Source organism: Acomys russatus, chromosome 14 (genome assembly GCF_903995435.1).
Source record: "Acomys russatus chromosome 14, mAcoRus1.1, whole genome shotgun sequence".
Taxonomy (NCBI): domain Eukaryota; kingdom Metazoa; phylum Chordata; class Mammalia; order Rodentia; family Muridae; genus Acomys; species Acomys russatus.
In genome coordinates, this window is record NC_067150.1 from 22,605,309 (window position 1) to 22,627,981 (window position 22,673).

The 22,673-nt window shown below is 43.6% G+C and overlaps 1 protein-coding gene across 2 annotated transcripts in view; it reads left to right on the plus strand.

Moving 5' to 3' along the window:
* The window catches only part of Opcml (opioid binding protein/cell adhesion molecule like), a 529,702-nt gene extending 507,526 nt beyond the window's left edge, over positions 1-22,176 (plus strand). The window contains exons 4-8 of one of the 2 annotated variants that reach the window (XM_051156105.1): positions 3,226-3,363; positions 3,765-3,885; positions 4,348-4,499; positions 5,398-5,424; positions 21,940-22,176. In XM_051156105.1, coding sequence (XP_051012062.1) covers positions 3,226-3,363; positions 3,765-3,885; positions 4,348-4,499; positions 5,398-5,424; positions 21,940-22,040 — 539 coding nt within the window. In that variant the 3' untranslated portion in view covers positions 22,041-22,176. The remainder of the gene's footprint in view (positions 1-3,225; positions 3,364-3,764; positions 3,886-4,347; positions 4,500-5,397; positions 5,425-21,939) is intronic. The other variant, XM_051156106.1, reaches the window with a different exon arrangement.
* The last annotated feature ends 497 nt before the right edge of the window (positions 22,177-22,673 follow it).

Sequence of the window (22,673 nt, forward strand, 5' to 3'; positions counted from 1 at the left end):
GGTAGAGAAAAATACAATCTGCTTGAAATTTGGGGCTTGTGAAATAGTTCTTGTTTCCTGTATTGTCTGTGCTCCATCCCCATGCCCATCCCCGGCATCACACAAAAGCACAAAACATCCAACATAACTCCTGGACCATAATAGGCTAGAGTTAAATGACTGTTGGTAATTGTAAGGATAATAAGGTGGCGAAGCATCCTTCTTCTCGATTCACTTCTGTCTATATCTTCATTCTGAAGACAGAGGTGAACCTAGGTGATAAAGCTGGACTCCCTTTGTTCTCTGAGAACTTGCACCCATGTCCATAGAACCATAAAGCTTGCCCACTCAACCTCAAGCACATATCCCGGGTCATAATCAACATCTTCTCACACCCTAGATGACCCCAGATGTCTTCTATGTCCCCAGCTCTGTCTCTCTTGCTGTCTTCATTTCAGCACATCTCTTCATCTTCCTGCTGTCCAGCCTTGTGCTCCCTTCAGACTCTTCATCCCATCTCCTCTCTGAAGCACAGAGTCAGAAGTTTACAGTGAGTATTAGGAAGCCCAGGGAATGCTTCCATTTTTCAGCCTCTGAGGGCTTCAGGCACTCAAAAACCTTAGTTGGTTGTTCTTTTAAAATCTCATCCATTACTCAGTGTAGTTAGGGACATGTATGTCACCTTCACTGAGTCTCGTCCTATTGTTCAGCAAAGAAGCCTGTGTTGTGGAGATGCCTGTTTTATATCAAGTCATAGCAAACCAATGGGAAACACAGTTCCAAGGGGTTTGACCTCAGCCTTCATAGGTCCCCTGAGCACACGCTATTGGAGATGCCGTTCGGGCTGATCTCAGCACTAGGGAGCACTCAGAGCATCTTCCTGGCCCGCTGAGCACTTCATTCACGAACTGAGCTAGATTCACATTACTATGGCAGACACCTGAGATGATCAATGTAAGATGACCAAAGGGTTTTCTGTGCCTCTTGAGCTGAAGGAACCGAAGTTCATGATTGGTTATTTCACTGTGGTCCTGTGACATGGCAGCGTATGATGATGAAAACATAATCCAAAGCAAAACCATTTCATTCTGTACCACTTGTTTCATAGCCAGGAGAGGAACTGGGGTGAGGGTGTGGGAGTGATGGTCCCCTATCGCCTCCAAGTTCACACCTCATCCACTTAAAATATCCTTTTAGATCACACCTCTCAGCATGCTGCCTCCCAACAGTGTCAGGCTTTTGACACATGAGCGTTTAGGCAACATTTAAGATCCAAACTACAGGGTAGACACAGTCGGTCGTGAACTTGTGATTATCTGGGACATGCTCAGAACTGGAGGCTGCCTGGTGCCCTTAGTGCTGGAGGGTGGTCTCAGACAAGCTTTTGAAGGGTGGTCCCTGACCAGCAGCACAGTAGCACTTGGGAACTTGTGAGAAATTCAGAATCCTCCAACACATTCCAAATGACTGAATGAAAAATCTATGATTTTTAAAGTCCCTATGGAATTTATATGCAAATTACAATCTGAGAAGCGCTTCCTCTTTAGCATAGACTTGACAAAATCTGTTTTCCCGTTCGATGAGGTAGTATTATCATAACGTCCCCCATTTCGCATGGATTGCACCTTTTCTGTCTTCCTTTCGTGTTGTTATATAACCCTGACATGAAAACAGCGTTGCAGATGGGGAAAATAAACCCTCATATTTCAGAGGGTGGCTAGGGATCCCCCACACAGTGCCCCAGGTCTGCCTTGCTCACATAGAGGTTTGTGGCTTCTTGTGAAGCCATCCTTCAGTCAGTACCCCTGGCTTGACTGGCACTCTTGAACCTGACCAGAACTTTTCCTGGCACCTGCTAGGTGTTTACTCTGATGTGGGCCTTTCCTATATTCCCCAAGGAAGAAAACACCGGCCCTGCTTGAGGATCCTGCCAGACCCATTGTGGGAAGCTTGTCTGTTTTGTTAAATACAGTGTGGGTTAAATACACAGTAGCAAATATTCTGTTGTACGTTCTTTTAAAGAATATTGGGGTCATACCAAAGATAGCCAAACTTCCTATCCTACCATTTGTATTCAAAATACCAAAATACCAAAATAAGACTGGAGACAGAAGGTTCATTTGGATATGTTTAATCGCATTCTTGTTTTATTCTTTAAAAATCTCCCACGGGTCACTCAACCCTGTTTCAATAGAGGAAATATGATTCATCTTTGTTAAATTTTGAAACTAAGTATCGGGTCTGTGTGAAAGGAAACTGATTCCTCCTTTTGGCCTTCGCACTCTTTGGGTTTTCAGAGGAGCAAGACTCGGAATGAGGGGTGGCAGTAAGGGTCCAGACTGCAGTAAGAACATGCGATAACAAATTAAAGTGAAGCAATTTTTTTTTAACCTTCAAATATTTTGGATATCAAACTGATAACTCTGTAAATATGTAAGATTGCGTCCTTCAGGATGACCCACAAAGCCAGGTATGAATTCTCTGGGCTGTTCTAGTAACTATAGGTCCATAGGTGCATTATTATGTGGACCTATAGCTATGTTTATTTTTGGCATGTTCATTTTGACAAGTTTTCAAATATTTCCTACATATACACAAAATAACTCATTCATCAGTTCCCTAGTTTATGCCACTGTATTTTTAAATTTTAAATTTTAAAGTGACAACTAAAATTGTATTTATTTATCATGTACAACATAATATATATATTGGAATGGCTCAATCCAGCTTCTTATTTATTATCTGTCTCGGGTTGAAAGTGAACCAGTAACTTTGAATTTATTTGTATTAAAATGTATCATTTTTTTTACCACAAGGAAATAGCTTATATTTTATATACAAATGCACTTCTATATATCAAATGTTGTTTATAAAAACCTAAAGTTACTTGCACTATTTTATTAAATTATTGATCATGATAGATCTGTTGAAACTGTCAAACTTTATTAATGTACTGGGGTATTTATAATGCACTTTCTTAATTAACTCTTACAATAATCACTAAAGATAAATATTGATGGTTCATTATTATCAAATGGCCTAAAAATGCTAAAGCAATTTGCCTGCAAATACACTTATCCAAAGCTTCATCAGAAAATGTATTTTTTTGTAGCAGCTAATCTCTTTGCTGGATGTTCAACCCCATTCTATGACTTTCCCTCCTCCCTTTGTACTCTAAGACTGAATAATGGTTCTATCTCTAAATTAACAGTTCTATGTTGATTTCTTCCCACCTCTCTCTCCCAGAAGGCCAGGGCTTTGTGAGCGAAGATGAATACCTGGAGATCTCTGACATCAAACGTGACCAATCTGGGGACTATGAGTGCAGCGCCTTGAACGATGTGGCTGCCCCTGATGTGCGGAAAGTAAAGATCACTGTGAACTGTGAGTTGACCTGCTGTCGAGGATTTCCATGGGACAAGGATTAAACCAACCAGCTAGAAATAACTGCCCTTTTCTCAAAGCCCCAACAGGAAGGGCAGTGCTTTATCAGATTGCTTTGCTCATCCTCACCCTTGTGTTGTCATTGATAGCTAGAGTCTTCTTGGGACAGAGGTTTCAGCATTGAGGACTATGACTAGATTAGAATCAATTTGAGGCGTGAGAGGCAAATGTAGTATTTTTTAAATGTAACATCTTCCTAAAATAAATGATGGTTTTACTAAGAGGAGGGGTGTCACGTGTAAACAGATGTGTCCTCTTCCTGGAATCATTGTTTTTTTGTTTTGTTTTGTTTTGTTTTGTTTTGTTTTGTTTTGCTTGATTGCTTGCTTATGTTTCCACAGACCCTCCCTACATCTCGAAAGCCAAGAACACTGGTGTGTCAGTTGGTCAGAAGGGCATCTTGAGCTGTGAAGCCTCTGCTGTCCCCATGGCTGAATTCCAGTGGTTCAAGGAAGATACCAGGTACCCTAAAGGAACTAGGGCAGCTCTGCTTCAGAGCTGATTGATCATGCACCCCCCAGAAGGAAGTTAATAAACTCCATGGAGGGAAATAAAGCAAGATAAAATCATGTTATAGCTTCCTTTTAATGGAGTCTCCTTTTAGAATCAGAAGTACGAAGAAAAATGAAAGTGAAGGAAGCTGGGACATCAACAAATGAGTTGACCTTGTTTTATAATCTTAGATTAGTTATAGACAGGGTAGCCTCCAGCGGAGTTGTCTTTAAGAATAACAATTCTTTTTTCCTCTCTTGTTAAAGGATATGACACTCAAGGCATGTGTGGATGGGCTAGGCTAGTCAGAAGAAAGGGCATTTGAATAAGACCGCACTGCAGCAATTCTAGGACTCACTTTTGCATTCTCTTAATACCTGGTGCTTCCCTTAGCTGGTGGGTCCACACCAACAGTGCTCTCTCCTACTGCAGGTTAGCCACTGGCCTGGATGGAGTGAGGATTGAGAACAAAGGCCGCATGTCCACTTTGACTTTCTTCAACGTCTCAGAGAAGGATTATGGGAACTATACCTGTGTGGCCACAAATAAGCTTGGGAATACCAATGCCAGCATCACACTGTATGGTGAGTGCAGGAAGCCTGGATCTGGAGGGCTTGGGAGGGTTGTAGATACAATCTGCTTGGCCTGTCCCATTCCCACTGTTCAACACACCACCCTTAGCTAAGAAACATTCCTCCCCGCTGTTCTCCTGGCATGTCATGTAGTCATGTTTCCAAGGCAACTCACGCTGGCCAGGTTTGCTCCTTTTCAAAAGGAGTAAACCAAATTAGGAATCAACTATGACTGTCAAGTCCACATGAGACAGAGAACCATAGGACAGTTCAATAGTAGAGTCATCTGAAGACAAATGAAAAGACAAAAGTTTGTAGGAATAAATGAGGAGCAATTGTAACCTGTGATGACATCTATAATACAGAGTCAGTGCTCCGGGGAACCCAGTCAAGGTGGCATCAACTCTTGTCATCCTGGTTCTCATGTCGATCACCAGACCACGCTCTCATACAAGGAAATAAATGGGGAGCCCAAGGCTAAGTCCTCACCTGGAGACCCCTTTACTCCTTGTAAAAGCTCAGATGTTTTTCTGAAAGTCTACTTCTCCTCATGGTTGGAAATGTCTGTGGGACCATGATTGTCTACAATGGAAGTATGGAAGCCCTTCTCCTTCCTCGTTCCATCTCGCCGTACTGCTGTGTCCATATTCCCATGCAACATTTCATTCATGGACCAGAGTCAGCTTACAGTGGTATCTCATCTCTCTGTGTATGTATTTATTTGCTGAGGTTTGATGAGAGGGAAGCATCTGATAAACAGGATGAAGAGAGACCCATTTCTCCATGTTCACCTCAGATGTAGGAAGCTTTGCATGTATTGAAACTTTGTCCACCAACCATCTGAAATGTGTGATTTATGTCTTTTGTTTTCTCTCTGCATTGTGTGTGCATTGTGCTGTGTGTGTCTTAGAAATAAGCCCCTCATCAGCAGTGGCAGGTGGGTACTGCATGCTCCTTCCTTCCTCTGCCTGCCTGAATGCCTATGCTCTTGTATTTTAAGCCAACTTCAGATTTAGGCTTGCCTGCTCCCTTCCCTAATATGTTCTCTATAGTTGATTTCAAAGGGGGTGTGGCCTGACCAGCTAGATAACAAGCATGTAGAATACAATGGCTATCACAGACACTTAGGGAATTTGTTTAGGGAACTCAGAGGAAGTAAATTCACTCTGCTGCCCTATAATAAGCATCTAATGGGTCCTCACTAACAAGGATGAGCCTTCTGCTATATCTGTACATAGTGATGTAATTGACAGGAACCCAGCCCAGGGGCCAAATGGATTACTACATGACTGTTTCTAGGGTCAAATTTTTTCTTCTATGAATGTTTTTGGGTTTGTTTTCCTTTACCAGTATCAAGAAGGATGCCTACTTAATATTTTTCATGATGTCAATATCTGTTATTTACAACGTATTTTTTAGTTTCTTAAAGCCATGTCAGAGATGATTAGGATAAGATACTGTCTCCACTACTACTCCTAATAGGACCAAGGATTGTGGGTAATGCCAAAATGTACACAGTGGAAGGATAAGTGCTAGATGAGGCCCAGGCCCAAATACTTTAACATGTACCAGAGTGTTTATCCAGAAAATAATCAAGAGAGACCAAGATACCATCACCCACATACTCAAACATTTGGATGACAGTGTACCTGGTGCCCAGCTCTGCATTCAGAGGAGAAAGCCTGGCAGCTATACTTACCTAAGACATGTCTATCTCAGTCTTTTGGAAAATTATAACACTTGTATTTTCTACTATCAGTCTATACAGCTGTGGATTCATTGCTATCAAAAACATACCCTGTGAGACATTGAGGGTCATGAGTTCTTGTCCCTTAGTCCTGATACCACTAAACAAGAAAGGAGGAGATTAGAGTGCTGTCCAGTCTATGATCTTCATCCACTTCTTTCACTAACAAAGTTGCACAAGTTGAAAAAATATAGCCATGAGAAGGGCCTAGAAATGATGACCAGCTGACTTGAGAACCTGGCTTCTTGTCCTATCCTGCTGTCAACGGGGATGAGCTGTGTCATTTATAAATATCACTCTTGTCCTCATATATCCTTTCTTCTGAGCTCCAATTGGAATAAGAAGATGGAGAGATAAAAGCGTAAATAAGAGAGAGGAGAAAAAAGCTAGCTTGATGACTCATGATGACTAATGATACTAGCTGGGGGCTGCACCTTTATGACCTCCTTTAGCCTAAGTGACATCTTATAGATTCCATATCCAAATATAGTCATGCTGATGGCTAGAAACATAATAACCTTGGAAGACATAATTCAGCTCATAGTACAGACATAGATTCAGATCTAAATTCAGCCTCAGTGAGGCTGTTGGGATTTCTGTGGCTGTCTCAAAAAGCTGATGAGAGGAATAGAAAAGGGCACCTATAAATCAGTGTAGATATGTGACTTTGAGAACACCTGAAGCCTGAAGTCCTCAGATTACTGAGGTGAACTTGGAATGATCATGAATTATCAGTAGGGCAAAATTTACCAAATAACTACAACTACTCATCATTTTCTCTAGATGCTGAATGCTATGATTCTTTCCTGACTTCCAAAACTCACTGTTAATCGGCTCATATGTTCTGCCAGAATTACTGACCAGAAGGACATTTTCCTTGCCTTCCCCCAAAGTCTGCCGTGCCCTTTAACTGCCACACTCTCTGAGCTTCTAAGTCACCTGGTCTTACTTCATCTCGGTGGATCCACCTGAAGCATCCATTCCTGAAGGAAGGCTTCCCTAACAGTCTTGGCAGATCAGCATACCCCACCATTGCACACCTGTCACATCTTGAGTTTTCCATTGTGTTCACACAATATAGGCTACTGTTCACTCCACAAGTATGCATTCAGTACCCTCCTCGAGCACAGGCACTTGAGGTTCTGAGAGATAAGCACATAGTCGGGATACAACAGGTAGCTTCCCTGATTCTGTAGCCTTTACCTTCAAGTTCAATTTTTCTTTCAAATTTTTTGATGGAAGTCTTCCCCCACCCCCTTAATCCTACAAGAGCCATGGACATAGGAACTATGTGTAGCTACAGATCTATGATCTGCCTTGAAGAGCCACACTTCGTAGCTGGTCAAGAAAAGATCAGATGGTTGTATCTGTGATGCCAAAAGTCCAGCTACCAGGAACTGAGATGTGATTAGTTGAGTTAGGGGTGTGTCTCAGAGGGTCTTTATGTTCAGCTTGTGTGGTTCCTTGAATAGGTGCTTAAGAAAGTTCTGTCGATGAGCTTGAGATTTTTTTTCCCATGACGGTGCTTTGGGTAAGATATCCTCTGTGATCTTCACAAAGGCTCACTCTGATGCAAGGGCTGAGGGACATAGATCCATTCATAGAGAAGAGTGAATGTTTCTGATTGGCCCACCCTTTCTGCGAGCCACAATGCTTTTCCTGCCTGCAATGGCCCATAAGTATACCTAATTATAGCCATAATAGACTAGGATGTACAGGAGCACTACGCTGGGTCTCTTTATGGTTCTCTCACAGACTGCGCCTATAAAGTATGTGCTAAATGTCTCCTTATCTAATTTCACATGTGTGGCAATTGAGAGCTGAGGCAGGTAACTCAAATCACATTGGCTTCTAAGCAGCTGAACTGTGACTTGAGTCAGACATTTTAATTCCAGGGCCTCCGTGCTTGAGTTCTACATTAGCGCAGCCCATGGAGGAATGCTTGCAGCCAATTGGTATGGAACCACAAAGCAACCAGTTGTCCTCTTGGGCCATCTTCTTTACCAGATTCTCCCTTTTCTAATCACCTGCCCTAAAACCAACTCTTTTGAAGGCCAACTTTCACTCCTATAACCTGTATATTCAGACTGTCCAGACATGTGTGCAAAGCCTAAGTCCGTATTTGTGTCACCTCTCACGAGCTATGTGTGGTCTCTGTCTGGCATTTGACAATCTCCCTTGACTCTACCTCTGTGGTCCCAACACTTAATGCTTATCTTCATACACTATAAATTTCTGCATGAAAAAGCAATAAATAAACAAACAAACAAAAGAATGAGATACAAGCAAGTTTTTAGAAAGTAAAAACAAAACAAAACAAAAAATGCAAGATTATGGAAACAGTGGGTGGGAGAGAAGACTAAAAGCAGAAAATGACTGGAAAATGCGAACAAACATAGGCAGTCGATGATCATCCTTGTCAGAGGTCGGGGACAGTGTGCAGTGCTTCTTTGCCATTACACCGGTCACCTTCTTGTCACAAAGCCACACAAACAGATCTTCAGGCTCAAGCAACTCAGATAGCACATTACATTGCCCACCTTGCTTAGACCCAGGCACCCTCAGAGCTTCGAAAAGGAGCAGGATGCTGAGAAGAAACTAGCCACAGTGGCAGGGAGCATCGAGATCAGCATGACAGACATGATACGGTGTGATTGGCTCCTCAGAGCTCAGCAAAGTACAGGGGCAGAAGGAGATTGGTAGCTTGCTTGCCTTCAGTTCTGTGTCTCTGCTTTGAATCTGAGAAGTAATAGGAATATAAGATCCTTTTCAAAGGAAAGTGTTTTGCTTGGGTTTCTATTGAGTAGACAGCATATAAATGTATAAAGGAAGCCTGGGTTTGGCTTACAGTTCAGTGGTTTAGCCCATTGTCATCATGGCAGAAAGTATGGTGGCACACAGGCAGACAAGGTGCCGGAGAAGTAGCTGGGAGCTTTACATCCTCACCAGCAGGCAGCAGGAAGAAAGAGTGATACTGGGCCTAGCTTGAGTACTTGAAAGCTCAGAGCCTAACCCAGCGACATACTTCCTCCAACAAGGCCACATCTCCTAATTGTGCCACTCCCTGTGAGTCTGTGGAGGTCATTTTCATTCAAACCACCACGGAGCATTAGAGATGGTGGCTGACCTCCTAAGTGATAGAAAATCAGTGTGCTTCTTGCAATTCATTAGCTTTATGAACAGATGCAGTCATTTGAAAGTCCACCTGCAGCCTGGGCCCCTTCGAGTCTTGTCAATCCGATGTATAGTAGGGAGCAGCCAAGCTCAGTGCAAGTCTCTTACTTTCCAGCAGTGTGTGAACCTACTCTGCCTCCTCTGGGCCACAAGTAAGAGGCCCCACCCCTCTGTCCTTAGAGTGTGAGGAAGAAGGACGTTTGGGTCCTGACTGCATCCAGTACTGCAGTGTGATATGTTTAATGAGACATAAACACAAACATTATTGGAACTTGCAGGAGAGAGGGACAGCAAATGCACAGCAAGCCAAAAGAGAGCAGGGTGGTGGAGAGAGAAAGCCAGATTTCTCACACATCATTTGTGGATTTGTATGAACACAATAGTTAGAGTAAGGGTTAAGTATCAGGCATAGGGACAATTTACTGGAATCTTGTTAAGGCAACACCTGGCCTCTAGGGTTTTTCCTCAGGAGAAGCATCAGTAATACCCTCACAGCAATTATGCCTATAGTCCTCTAGAACTTCCTGGAGGCCTAGTGATCAAACTTCTGGTTTCTTTTTAATGACTCTTTAATGGCTGGCATAAATCTGCAGACTGGATTTCTAAACTCAAGTTTCTTCAAGTGACTCTGGCAGTAACTGCCTCCTGTCCAAGCCACTCAGCAACACTTGTGGACAAAGCACTCAGTGCCTGACAAAGTGCCCCTGCTTCACGCTGTGCCCCACACAATGCCCCTGCCTTCACACTGTGTCCCATACAATGCCCATGCCTTCACACTGTGCCCCACACAATGCCCCTGTCCTCATACCATGCCCCACACAATGCCCCTGACTTCACACTGTGTCCCACACAATGCCCATGCCCTTACACTGTGCCCCACACAATGCCCCTGTTATCACACCATGCCCCACACAATGTCCCTGCCTTCACACCGTGTCCCACACAATGCCCCTGCTTCACACTGTGCCCAATACAATACCCCTGTTCTCACACCATGCCCCACACACTGCCCCTGCCTTCACACCGTGCCCCACACAATGCCCCTGCTTCATACTGTGCCCCACACAATGCCCCTGTTCTCACACCATGGCCCACACAATGCCCTTGCCTTCACACTGTGTCCCACACAATGCCCCTGTTCTCCCACCCTGTCCCCCACAATGCCCCTGCCCTCACACTGTACCCCACACAATGCCCTTGCCCTCACACTGTGCCCCTCACAATGCCACTGCCCTCACACTGTACCCCACACAATGCCCTTACCCTCACACTGTGCCCCTCACAATGCCACTGCCTTCACACTGTGCCCCACACAATGCCCTTGCCCTCACACTGTGCCCCACACAATGCCACTGCCCTCACACTGTGCCCCACACAGTGCCACTGCCCTCACACTGTGCCCCACACAATGCCCTTGCCCTCACACTGTATCCCACACAATGCCCCCACCTTCACATCATGCACCACACAACCCCCCTGATTCAATGACTCCGCCTTCTTTTGGCCAACTCAACACTGCTTCTGTCTTCTCTTTCCTTTTTCTTATCAAAGTGTCCTGAACAGCCACACACTCTCTCTCTAGTCCTGTGGCTCCAGGGACATTAGGAAAAATAAGCACAAAGGATCCAAGGCTTGTCTCCTGCATATACTCCAAGGACCATGTCCTGTTAGTATTTGCAGCCTTTACTTACTCCAGCCCTATTTACCTTGGTTTCTCAAGATCTTTCTCCTTCATAACACCCAGATTCTTCTCATTCCAGATTCCCCACCCCTGCTCTTCCTGCCCCACCCTCTGCCTTCCAAGTCTGAGTCTTAGGATCACCAGGGGATGACTTCCTTCTTACCTCTACACCCTGTCATATCCTGGCTCCTCTACACAAGCCTCATAGGTCAGTCTCATAGCAGTGGGAGCTGCAAAGGCCACCCATGGCTTCAAGCATCGTAGGGCTGCACTTCTAAGCATGCCTTCTACTCACTTGGGGAATCCTAAAAATGCAAATTTGTGAGCCTTAATCTAGAACCACTTAATCAAATCTTGATGAATGTCCCTGGGAATGTGACTTGTAAGCAAGTTATTTAATGAATCTACCTGGAAGAGTGGTAGGCCCAGAGAGAATCTTACTTATGTGTCTGTACCTTTAAGGCTCTTGATAGCTGAGCTATAACCCACTTATTTTCTATATCCCTAACAGAAACAGCTACTAGTGCCTCCTCCCAGGGCTCCCCTCCAATTCAGTGTTTGCACTGCTTTCCAACTGCACCACCCTCAGACTAGAACCCTCAACCTCGTTTTGACTTCTTTTCCTATGAACCAAGGAGCCCTGGACTAAGGGCTTCAGGGCCACTCACCCCACCTGCTTACCATGTTCATAAACTACACGATGCATCTGACCAGGATGCTCAGCTTCCTACTGGTTTCCTTCTCTTCAGTAGTCCCTCCCATCTAGCTTGTCACACACCCCAGAGACTTTGTCGTTTTACTGGTTGGAAATTCCTTCCTACTGGAAAAGCTTGCCACCCAGGCTGTGTATATTTAGAGATCAGGCTGCCTTACAGCCTTGCTATTTTCCTAAGTACTCACAAGCCTGGGTTCTATGCGCCCCAGATGCCATCAACTAAGCCTATGGTCAGGATGCTTCTCTCAATGTATCTGTCTATTCATTCATTTAGTGAACAAAGTTTCTATTAGTGGCTACTGTGTGCTAATAATTACACCAAGATGAGGAAGAGGAGGGACAGATTCTAACATCATATAAACAAATAGAGGCCATTATTGTAAAAGCTAAGTTCTGCATTTGGCGAATGAAAAAGTTCTCCGTGTCAGCCACACACGGTCTTAGAAACCTAAGAATCCATTGCCACAGAGTTCTTATGATTTCTATTTCATAAGAGGAGCCTGGAGCTCAGAGAATGTAAATGGTGTGACAGAAGTCCCCCAGGTAGGCATTCTACCACGCAAGGAGCAACACCAGACTTTTCCCCATGTTTTTTCTAGTCCGTGTATCTTCTATTTCTTCCAGCATGTTGGAGGGTCAGACACACACACACAAGCGTTTGCCCTTTTTTCTGCCTGATAAAGTCACATTTAACCTTCGAGTGTGTGAGCTAGAGCAGCTGACTTGCAGAGCATTTCAGAGCCTCACTCAAGAGCCAATCCCTCATCCTTAGGTTCCTGTAGTGCCATGCCCTTAGGCTTGTATTCTGTTTGTATTTGTTTCTGCACTTAGAGAATGCAGCACCATGTCTTGCAATGGTCATTGCCCAGCAAATGTTTGTTGAATTAGTAAATAAATCTTCCAGTCAATGGGGGCATCAGTTATAGTCTCTATTCATTTAAAATCCTTTGCCAACCAAAGGGCAGCCAGATACTCGAAAGGACACTTAGTTCTTTCCCTGCAGGGAAGGTACACCACTATTTCTCTGATTTTCCCTTGCATTCTTGCAATCCATATGGCCAGATTCTAATTTGAAATGTAGCCCCCTCCCACTGTGTGTTCCTTCTGCAAAAGGCTGCATCAAACATTCCAATTCACTCTTTAGGAAGACATCCTCGCAAACACATCAAAAACTGCACATATCTGCCCATTTCCTGCTGATAACGTATATGATTTTTTTATTTTACAAATCCACAGCTTAAATCCAGGTGGGAGAGAATGAGTCAGAGAGAAATACCATTGCTTTTGGCTGATGACAGCAGCATAATCATTTATATTTTTCCCAACCTGCAAAATGTCAACATATTAGGGGGGGAAAATGCAGACATTTCACATTTCATTCCTGATGAGGTTCCTTGTCACTGGCTTGCACCCCACCTCCTTTCTGTGAATCATTGACATCTGGCTATTAGCCTAAGCATTTAGAATTTAACACTGAGCACCCCGGGTGTGCTGATGTCAGCATAGGCACACAGCTTAAAAGGAAGTCTTTCCTCTCTCAGGTTTGTAATGTGCTTACTGACTTGAATTAACTCCTGATGCTAACTTGCTAAGCTGTTGTCTTTTGTAGGGAGCACAGAACAGGGTGTGGAAAGAGAACAAAACAAAGATGGCTGCTGGCTTTGTCTCGTATCCGCCTGTCATAGTTTACTGAAAAACCTGCAACACGGTGCCACGTTATCCACTGTAATTAAAGACAATGGCGAGAATGCTCTTTGAAGAGGAATATGCCTTCATCAGCCAGCCCTGCTGAAAATAGGTTTATGTTTCACCAACAAGTGCAGTGCACACATCCTCTAATTAGATTTCCCTGCTCCTCTTTTAATCACCCCGAACATCATTATCCTTTTGGTTCCTCATTAGGAAGGTCGTGCGGTTCATAATCGCACTCATAAACCCATCCAGATTTCAGAGCAAAACTGTAGCTCCTTAGATTTCAGATGCTGCCTTGATCTCCTATGTTAGCAACAAGTTCAACTCAACTTGCCTGTGGGGTTTTGTGTGTGTGTGTGTGTGTGTGTGTGTGTGTGTGTGTGTGTGTGTTTAATGTGTTCAACCCTCCCACGTGCCATTTTAATAGAATTATAGCTACTTGTTCTACTGTTACTGATGAAAGATGCCATATTTTTATCATAATTTGCAAAGAGAAGGGGGAAGCTGTCAGTATATCCCAATACCTTCATCATAGGTAACACAACACACTGCACATTCTTTAAAATCTCTTACAAGGCAGATATAGGGGGGGGTCAGGTTTCTTTCTGGGGACTTTGGTGAATCTGAACACTTTGTTACCTGCTGCCAGTCTTGGTGGAGGTGGGCTACCTTTGCAGCAGCGCACATCTAGTCTATATTTGGTCAGCATTGTGGCCCAGTTCTAATTTCGTCAACATGGCTAAGTTCCAATAGAGACCACTAATCAAATTTAATTCTTGGTAGTCCAGTATTAACTCATTTTAACTCAACAAACTCTCAAAGGTAGAACATGTTTATATTTATGTATTCATTTTTGTTGGTTTGTTTGTTTATGTGTCACCTTTGGCTGAGCTTCAAGTCTGCATATGCCCTAACTCACCAAGCCATATAAAATATGCCAATGGACCTTTCTATAATTTTGTCATTTCTATAATCTCTCTCCTTGTCATTATCTCCCTAGTTCCTTTTTGTGTGTATAAGTATATGCGTGCGTGCGTGCGTGTGTGCGTGTGTGTGTGTGTGTGTGTGTGTGTGTGTGTGTGTGTGTGTGTGTGTGTTTTGGCAATATTTGAATCTAACCCAAGGCTTTGTACATCCTAGGCAAGCATGCTACCACCAGAGCTACAGCCTTAGCCCTTTCTTTTCTTGTGTATGCTGAAAAGTAACTTCTGTTTATCAGCATATCTGTCCCCCAGGTGTAGTGTCACTCATAGTTTGTTTTGTGCCTTTGCATTCTCATTTCAGCTTTGATTTTTTTCAAAGATGTTCAACTTCAGGCATGAAGAAAGCAATTAATTTTTAGCATTCAAAAGGGTAAAGGAAGAGGGGGTGGAACAATGGGAAAGGGCATAATTACACATCCTCACTGTCAGTTTATCCCTGAGATGGATATTTAATGAAGCTTGGTATTTGTAGCAGCTATTCTCATTGAACTGAGCCATTGTTAACTGTAAACAGAGATGATTCGGTAAAGGCAGATTTGGCCCAAGGGAAGAATTGGGCTTCTCTAGGCAAGTCTTTGGGATAGCTGCTCTTCATTAGAAAGCTTTCTTTCACCTTTGGACAGCAGCCTCCCTGGGATTCTATAGAAGGGATGGAGTCACCAGCCATAGCCAAGGTGGCTTTTAGTTGAAAGTTGACAGTCTTTGAGAAGCTGGTGTTTTCCATAGGGACTTCATTATTTAAAGCAGGGTCCCCACACAGCACCACCCAAGTCCTGGTCACCTTGCCTGCACTCACCCTTTATGTATACTTATCAATTAAAGACTAACACAACTAGTCCCCAGGGCAACCCTACAAGGTAAAGAAACCACATCTCTGCCTGTTTTATACATATATGCTGGTGAGAAACAGAGGCAGAAACCAAGTTTAGTTCTGTCTTTCTGCCTGACTTCTTACACTACTACCCAACAAACTGGCTTCTCCTGGTGTATAAAGGGCTTGGGGTTATTTGTCGCGAATGGACTTCTCCCCAAAATCTGTGAGGGTCTGGGGGAAAAAGAAGGAAAGAGGTGTACTTGTGTATATCTGTACCACCAGCTCTGAGGTGGGAGAGGGCACAAGCTCAAGGACTGCCTGGGCTACAGAAGGAGTGCAGTGACAACCCAGGTGTCTTAGGGGTTCTAAGGCTGTGATGAAACACCATGACCAACTTGGAGAGCAAAGGGTTTATTTGGCTTACATTTCCATATCACTGTTCACCATCAAAGGAAATCAGGACAAGAACTCAAACAGGGCAGGAACCTGTAGGCAGAAGCTACAGAGGTCATAGAGGACTGCTGCTTACCGGCTTGCTCTCCATGGCTTGCTCAGCCTGCTTTCTTAGACAATCCTGGACTACCAGCCCAGGGGTGGTGCCACCCAGAATAAGCCGGGCCCTTCCCTATCAATCACCAATTAAGAAAATGCCTTGTAGGCTTACCAACAACCTGATTTTATGGAGACATTTTCTTAACTGAGGTTCCTTCCTCTTGGATGACTTTAACTTGTGTCAACTTGACATGAAACTAGCCAGCACACCAGACAAGTTAGTGAGCTCCTGTTTTAACAGTATTTAAAACAAAAAGACAGAAAGTTGCATTGTGGGCTGTATCAGTGGCAGTGGGGTTGACTGACATATACAAAGCACTTGCTTTAATCCCCAGTGTTAGAAGAAAAAAGTTGGACAGACAGGGAAGATATATAGAAGCCACTAGAATACAGGTTCTTTGAAAGTAGAGTCTGTGGCTGTCTTTGGGGAAAACAAACAAAACCAAAAGCGTGGCATAGCTGACATTTAGTATATACTCTGACCTGTCTGAGGCTGGCCTGAGACTCATATCCTTCTCTGTATTGGCTTTCTGCCCTTGGACTTGGCTGCAAAGCTTGCTTGTGGGTCCTCTCCCTTTATCCTTGGTGCTCAGCATCCTCTGAATCCCTCATAGCCAATGGCCTCTTTCAGCAGTGGTCACTCTGACCATTAAACTCCTTCATCTGTACCAAAATTTCACTCCAATTCCAGCATACATGTGAAAGATGTGATTAAGGTGGCACTCATCTCAGCAAAGATCTAGAACAGTCTTGGGGATGAACTCACCAACACAGAGCAGCAGTTACCTCAAGGCCAGGACTACAGTATCTTAGGAAGTGTCTTAAGCGCTCGAATCCTGCGCACTCCATATATATACTTTAGTTTGCAACAAGAAAGCACCAAATACCTCATTTAAAGTCACATTGATAAAGTCACATCCCACTCTCCACTCAAGTGTGGAGACTGTTCTGACCATTGGCTAGATCTGGGTAGGGGTTTAAAGTTTACCGCTTGTATTGTCCTTGGCTGGTGCCTTAGTTTGAGCGGGACCCCTGGGCCCAAATCTGCCTATCATAATATAGTGTTCTACTTGTAGGTTTCTAGGACCCTCTGGATCCTTCTACTTTGCCATTCTCCCATGCTTCTCTCATCTAGAGTCCCAATAGGATGTCCTCCCCTCTGTCCCAGTTTCCTGATAAGTGAAGGCTTTCGTGGGACATGCCCCTTGGACTTTCTCTCACGTACTCTGGTGCCTCACATTTGACCATGTCCCCTGGAGGGGGAGACCTGGTGGCATACAGAGGAAGGATAGCAGGTTACCAAGAAGAGACTTGATACCTTATGAGCATATACAGGGGGAGGTAATCCCCCTCAGGAACAGTCATAGGGGAGGGGAATTAGGGGAAAAGGGGAGGGAGGGAAGAATGGGAGGACACAAGGGATGGGATAACCATTGAGATGTAACAAGAATAAATTAATAATAAAAAATTAAAAAAGAAAGCCACATTGATAGCGAGGCAGCTTCAGGATGTAATGTAAATTGGTCAGACTCCAAACGTAAGAGGATGACTTATATTGTGAACTTTCAATGATTTTAGCTCAAAGCATGTTTAGACCTCACCTGTCTACAAGGTAGAGGAGCAGGGAGGCAGAATGCCCTGGATACCTTTCCTGAAGTCTTGCTTGAGAGTCCTGCTACCAATATTTCTGTGGATCTGTTTCTTAGTCCATCTTTTAGTCCTAACTTCTTTTTTTTCCCACCAGACCTTTGGCCTCTCAGACCTCTGTGCCAGTTTGGTCAGTGCATGGTGCCTTCCTCTTCCAAATCTTAGAGTCTTGATTTTAGATGAAAACTAATTTCCGTGCTATTTCCATTAATCATCATTCTAACAAAGACAGACTTAAAAAGTCTGGTCATCTGTTGGATTCTCTATCACATTTGTTAAAGTTAAAAACTGGTATCAGCTGCCCCGGGTCTAGAGAAGCCTTTGCAGCTGGGCCCTGAAGAAGCCAGGACATAAGCAAAGGTTTCTGACTCTGGAGCCATGCATGTGGAACTTTTGTGCCACCACCATTGAGGTCAGGGTGAGGGGATTTCTTTCAGCTTCCTGAAGCATGATGTTCCTCCACAGATTCACTGAGTTTATGTGCATGTATAAAAGCCAACTCCATTTTAAGGTACAAAGATGAGCTCCAACACATCACAAGTGCACAAGTTCGTTAAACAAGATCATTCCATCCTTTCCCATATTCTGGCACAGTGAAACAGTTGCCAAAGTCAGCAAACGGATTTTTGACATATGGGAGGAGCCCTGAGGGAGCCACCCAATTCATTCTCAGTCAAGCAGGGTTACTGTAAGGACACAATTTAAGAAGAAGCTCTCTGCATGAGTAATATTTTTGTCTCACAGCCCTCCAACATAGAGGTACATGGATGTGAGCCATTGCCTTCCTGCTCTGCACAAAGCCACAGAGCCATCATGTAGAGCACCATTCTTGCCATTTGGACCAGCCGCCAAATCTCAAATGTTTCCAGGATTTGTATAAGAAAAAAAATGTTCCTTTTAATCTGTATCATGGTGGATTAGATTAATTACTGGTCTGCAATACCCACTTTTCATTGACTGATTAACCAAGGTGCTTTGGGAGTAAATTAGGATATCACCTGATACACCAAGCAGGTGCTTGTCTTGCTTGTTAAATAGAAAAGCAACTCCCTGGAGCTGCATAGAAATTGGGGCCAAAAATGGAGTGCCGTGTAAGGTCTAAGGATGTTTCTGAGACTCTTGCTGTCTTAGGAGGGACTGGTCAATCAGTGGTACCAAAAGCCACATGGTGACACTTTGCAGTCCTTACTGAAGGCTTGCTGGCTGCTTACCAGTTGTCCCTCCTTCCACCAGAGGCGCAGTCTCTATAGACTCAGAGAGCAGAAGTGGAGCCTCATAGCCCATCACATATTACCTTCTCTCTATTTGCAGATGGGAGACCTAATGCTCAGAGAGGGAGTCACTCTGTTAGGAAACAGCCTGTGTATATAAGCTAGTTCCCAGTCCATTGCCCCCATCACCCTATGGCGCTGGGGCCTCTGGAACACATGAAGAGCGAAGAAAGGATGCCAGAACCAAGGCACAGACTTTGTGGGCAGTGACCGGTTCTAGTTCAGTTCTAGGTGTACATGGTGTGTGATCCTAGGGAAGGTGTTCTCTGCTCTGTGCCTCAGTTTACCAGTTTATGAATTGGAAATGATGATAGGAGATATATTCTTGGTTTTGTTTTTATATTAAAGGAATTTAAATATGCTCAACCTTTAAGGTCATGCTTGCCCTGTACAGAATGTAATAAAGCCCACCCTCTCTATTATCTTCAGCACATCAAGCAACCAAAGGACTTACTTACTAACTCATCCACATGGTTTCCATGTTAGAATATTCAAAGGAGAAGGAACATGCTTGTAATTCTCTATGCAATGCAGCTGAAGCATCTCACTCACATCCCCAGAAACATGCATTTCTCTTCAGGATTCCACCTCCCTCTGTTTCCATCTCTTACTCTCTTATGGTTTGTTTCAACTAGAGCCACCCTCTTCCTGACATGTTTACAGAAAGGCTTAACTCTACCCACTGCCTTGCACAGGAAACACCACTTTCTTGAGAGTGGACCATTGGCTTCAGTTGTTTCCCAAGTTAAAACCAACTCAGTAAATGAGCTGAATACCAGTATACCTATATTTACATGTATGAGTACATATAACTTATCTAATATATATATATATATACACACACACACACACACACACACACACACACACACACACACACACACACACACACATATATATAGTTTCATTTCATATATAATCAAGTATCCTTTTTGTTTTTGATTTTTTCGAGACAGGGTTTCTCTGTGCAGCCTTGCCTGTCCTGAACTCATTTTGTAGACCAGGTTGGCTTTGAACTCATGAAGATCCACCTGCCTCTGCCTCCTGTGTGCTGGGATTACAAGTGTGTGCCACCACGCCCGGCCATGATCAAGGTTAATCAAGAATACTTTCAAACAAAAGTATATCGAGTCCTGCATTTGTAGATTCAACCAACTGCACATTGAATGGTGTATGTTTAGGCTGACGTGTTGCTTAGTAGTGAAGCAGTTGACTAGCATATGCAAAGACCAATCTCCAAGACATGAGCAAAAGAGAGAAGAAGAGGAAGAGCAATAGGAAGATGAGGAAGATGATAATGATGAGGATAATCAGAAGAAAAGATGGGAGAAACTATTATCTGTATTGTAGAAATACAGCCTCCGTTTCTCACTGTTATTTTACAAGCAATGTAACAGTTATTTACATGCAGTTGCATGACAAAATAATCTAGGACTGATTTAAAGTGTACATGAGCATGCATGCAAGTTCTGTTAAAGCACTTGCATTTTATATCTGATTGTTGTTCATCTGCAGATTTTGGTATATTGTAGTTCCTTCTAGAACAGGATCCTGAAGATGCTGAGACACAGTTGTGTATTGTAGAGAAGCCAGCTTAGAAAAGCTTGTAAAGAAACATACAAGCCTCGCAAGTCTGCATTGTTTAAATCATTAAAAACGTATTTAGCTGTATTAGGTGAATCGGAGGTTTGAGGTCAGCTCACACTATGCTGAAAGGTGTTGTCCACCCCTGGTCCATCTCTGACACAATGTGAAAATTGCACTGATCTTCAACTTGAATATTTTCAAACTTATTACATTATACAGGCAAATACAATTAATGAGGACGTGAGTTGACATTACTAGAGGCCCCAGAATCAGGCAAATTTTTGCAAATATTTTTGACCTCTGTGGATTCCACAGCACTGTGATAGTCTGGCCCTTCCTGATATGTGTGAATACTCCATAGTAAAAGTTCAGAAATCCTTGAGAAAAGTTTTGAAATCCTTGAGGGAGTAATAGATATATTCCCATGGCTAACTAAAAGTCTTGGATACCCCTAAGGACAAATCCAAATCCACCCTTTCCTAAGCAAGGGAATGACATGGGTTGATAGACACATCAATGACTTGGTTCTGGTCCAAGCAGATCCTCAGCTTTTTAAAAAGCTCTTTCCTGCCAGTATATTTTGCCTCCCAAAGAGGCATTGAAGACCTAGCTTGAATCATTGGTAGAAAAGGTGTGCTGTCTGTCTATTTACCCATCCCTTTGTCTCTTGTCCTGTGGAGACATCTCTCTGTGGCTTTCAATCCTTTGATGATGCACAGTGTTGCTCTTCCTGCAGTATATTTGCTTGTGAGCTGATGATAAGGGTCTTGCTTACAACTCCAAGTGTTTGAAAATGAACCTCACGGAAAAGCCCAAGAGACAGGCAGGGTTCTACACCTGCCCAGGTGCACTTGGACCTAAAAGAGTGGGGATAAACCCAGTTGGCAGTTTATCTTTCTGAAGCAAGGTGAAGGAGCTTTACTCATGCCTCTGGGACTTTATTTTCCTATGAATTGTGCCTTGACTCTGTAGGGCCAGAGAAAGGAGAGAAGAAAGAAAACAGGAGAGAATTCCTTCAAGCTGAGCCATCTGTAGGCTGATAGTTGTTCTTGGGATGCAGAGGTATATTAGAGGCATATATATATGCAGAGGATAACGCCTCTGTATAGACTCTTACTCACAAAATATCTCGATTCTTTTCTCCTCCAAGCTTGGTTCTCACCTCTGGGGACCCTCTCCTTCATGCCCTGCCTGTCTACTTCCTGATCACTCCTGTCTGTACCAGATCCCATTTCCATGGGGAAAGGATAGTTACAGTCACTGAAGGGGTCACCTGACTTTAGCTTAGTGGAGAGGCCTGTCTGTTGCCCTGACCTTGGACCTGTGTGCCTAATTGACTATCATCAGCTCACTCTCCTCAAACTTTCAGGGAAGGTGAAAGTAGTCATGAAAACCCATAAACTCCGCTTTTAGGGTTCCATCTTCCAACTGGGCATTTTCTGGCTCTCTAAATCTAGAAGGGTCAGTGGGGAGGGATGAGACTCAGGGTACTGCCACAGCCAAGCATGACTTGCATTTGCTTGTCAGGGGTGACTATGGTTCACAGTAGGCTACATGCTAATCAATCTGTCTCTCTTTCCGCTTCACAGGGCCTGGAGCAGTCATTGACGGTGTAAACTCGGCCTCTAGAGCACTGGCTTGTCTCTGGCTCTCAGGGACCTTCTTTGCCCACTTCTTCATCAAGTTTTGATAAGAAACCATAGGTCCTCTGAGCATCGCCTGCTTCTCCATGTTACAGACTTTAATCTACACTGCGGAGGGCAAACCAGTTTGGGCTTCTTTTCCTAATTTTTGTTCTCCTTGATTTTTTTAAAATTTGGTTTGTTTTCTGGGATTTTTCCATTTTATTTGATTTTTTTTTTTTTTTTTTTTTTAGTTTGAATGCGTGGGGTTGGGGGTTGGGGTGGGCAGGGTTCTACCAAGGGTAGGATAACCATTCATTGGTGTGCCCCAAAATGGAATCTGTTCCTGCTACCTTGGCCTTCCTTTATTCTACTTCTCTTCTTGCCACCATTAACACACACACACACACACACACACACACACACACACACACACACACACGCACACATCCACATCCACAAAATTGAGCAAAAAGAATATGTCCCATGCCAAGCGCCCTGATGGTACGACTTGACTCGCAATGTAGTATACAGTGTCCTCTGTCTCTTAAGCTTTCAAGCATTTTCCCAGTTAAAATGTGGACATCCTTAATCCCTTGCTTACCATCACCTACCCCAGTAGGCTTCACACCTTTTCTTTCTAGGAAGCTGCCTCACTACATCCCTAGATGTGCATATACACACATCCGTATGTAAATTTT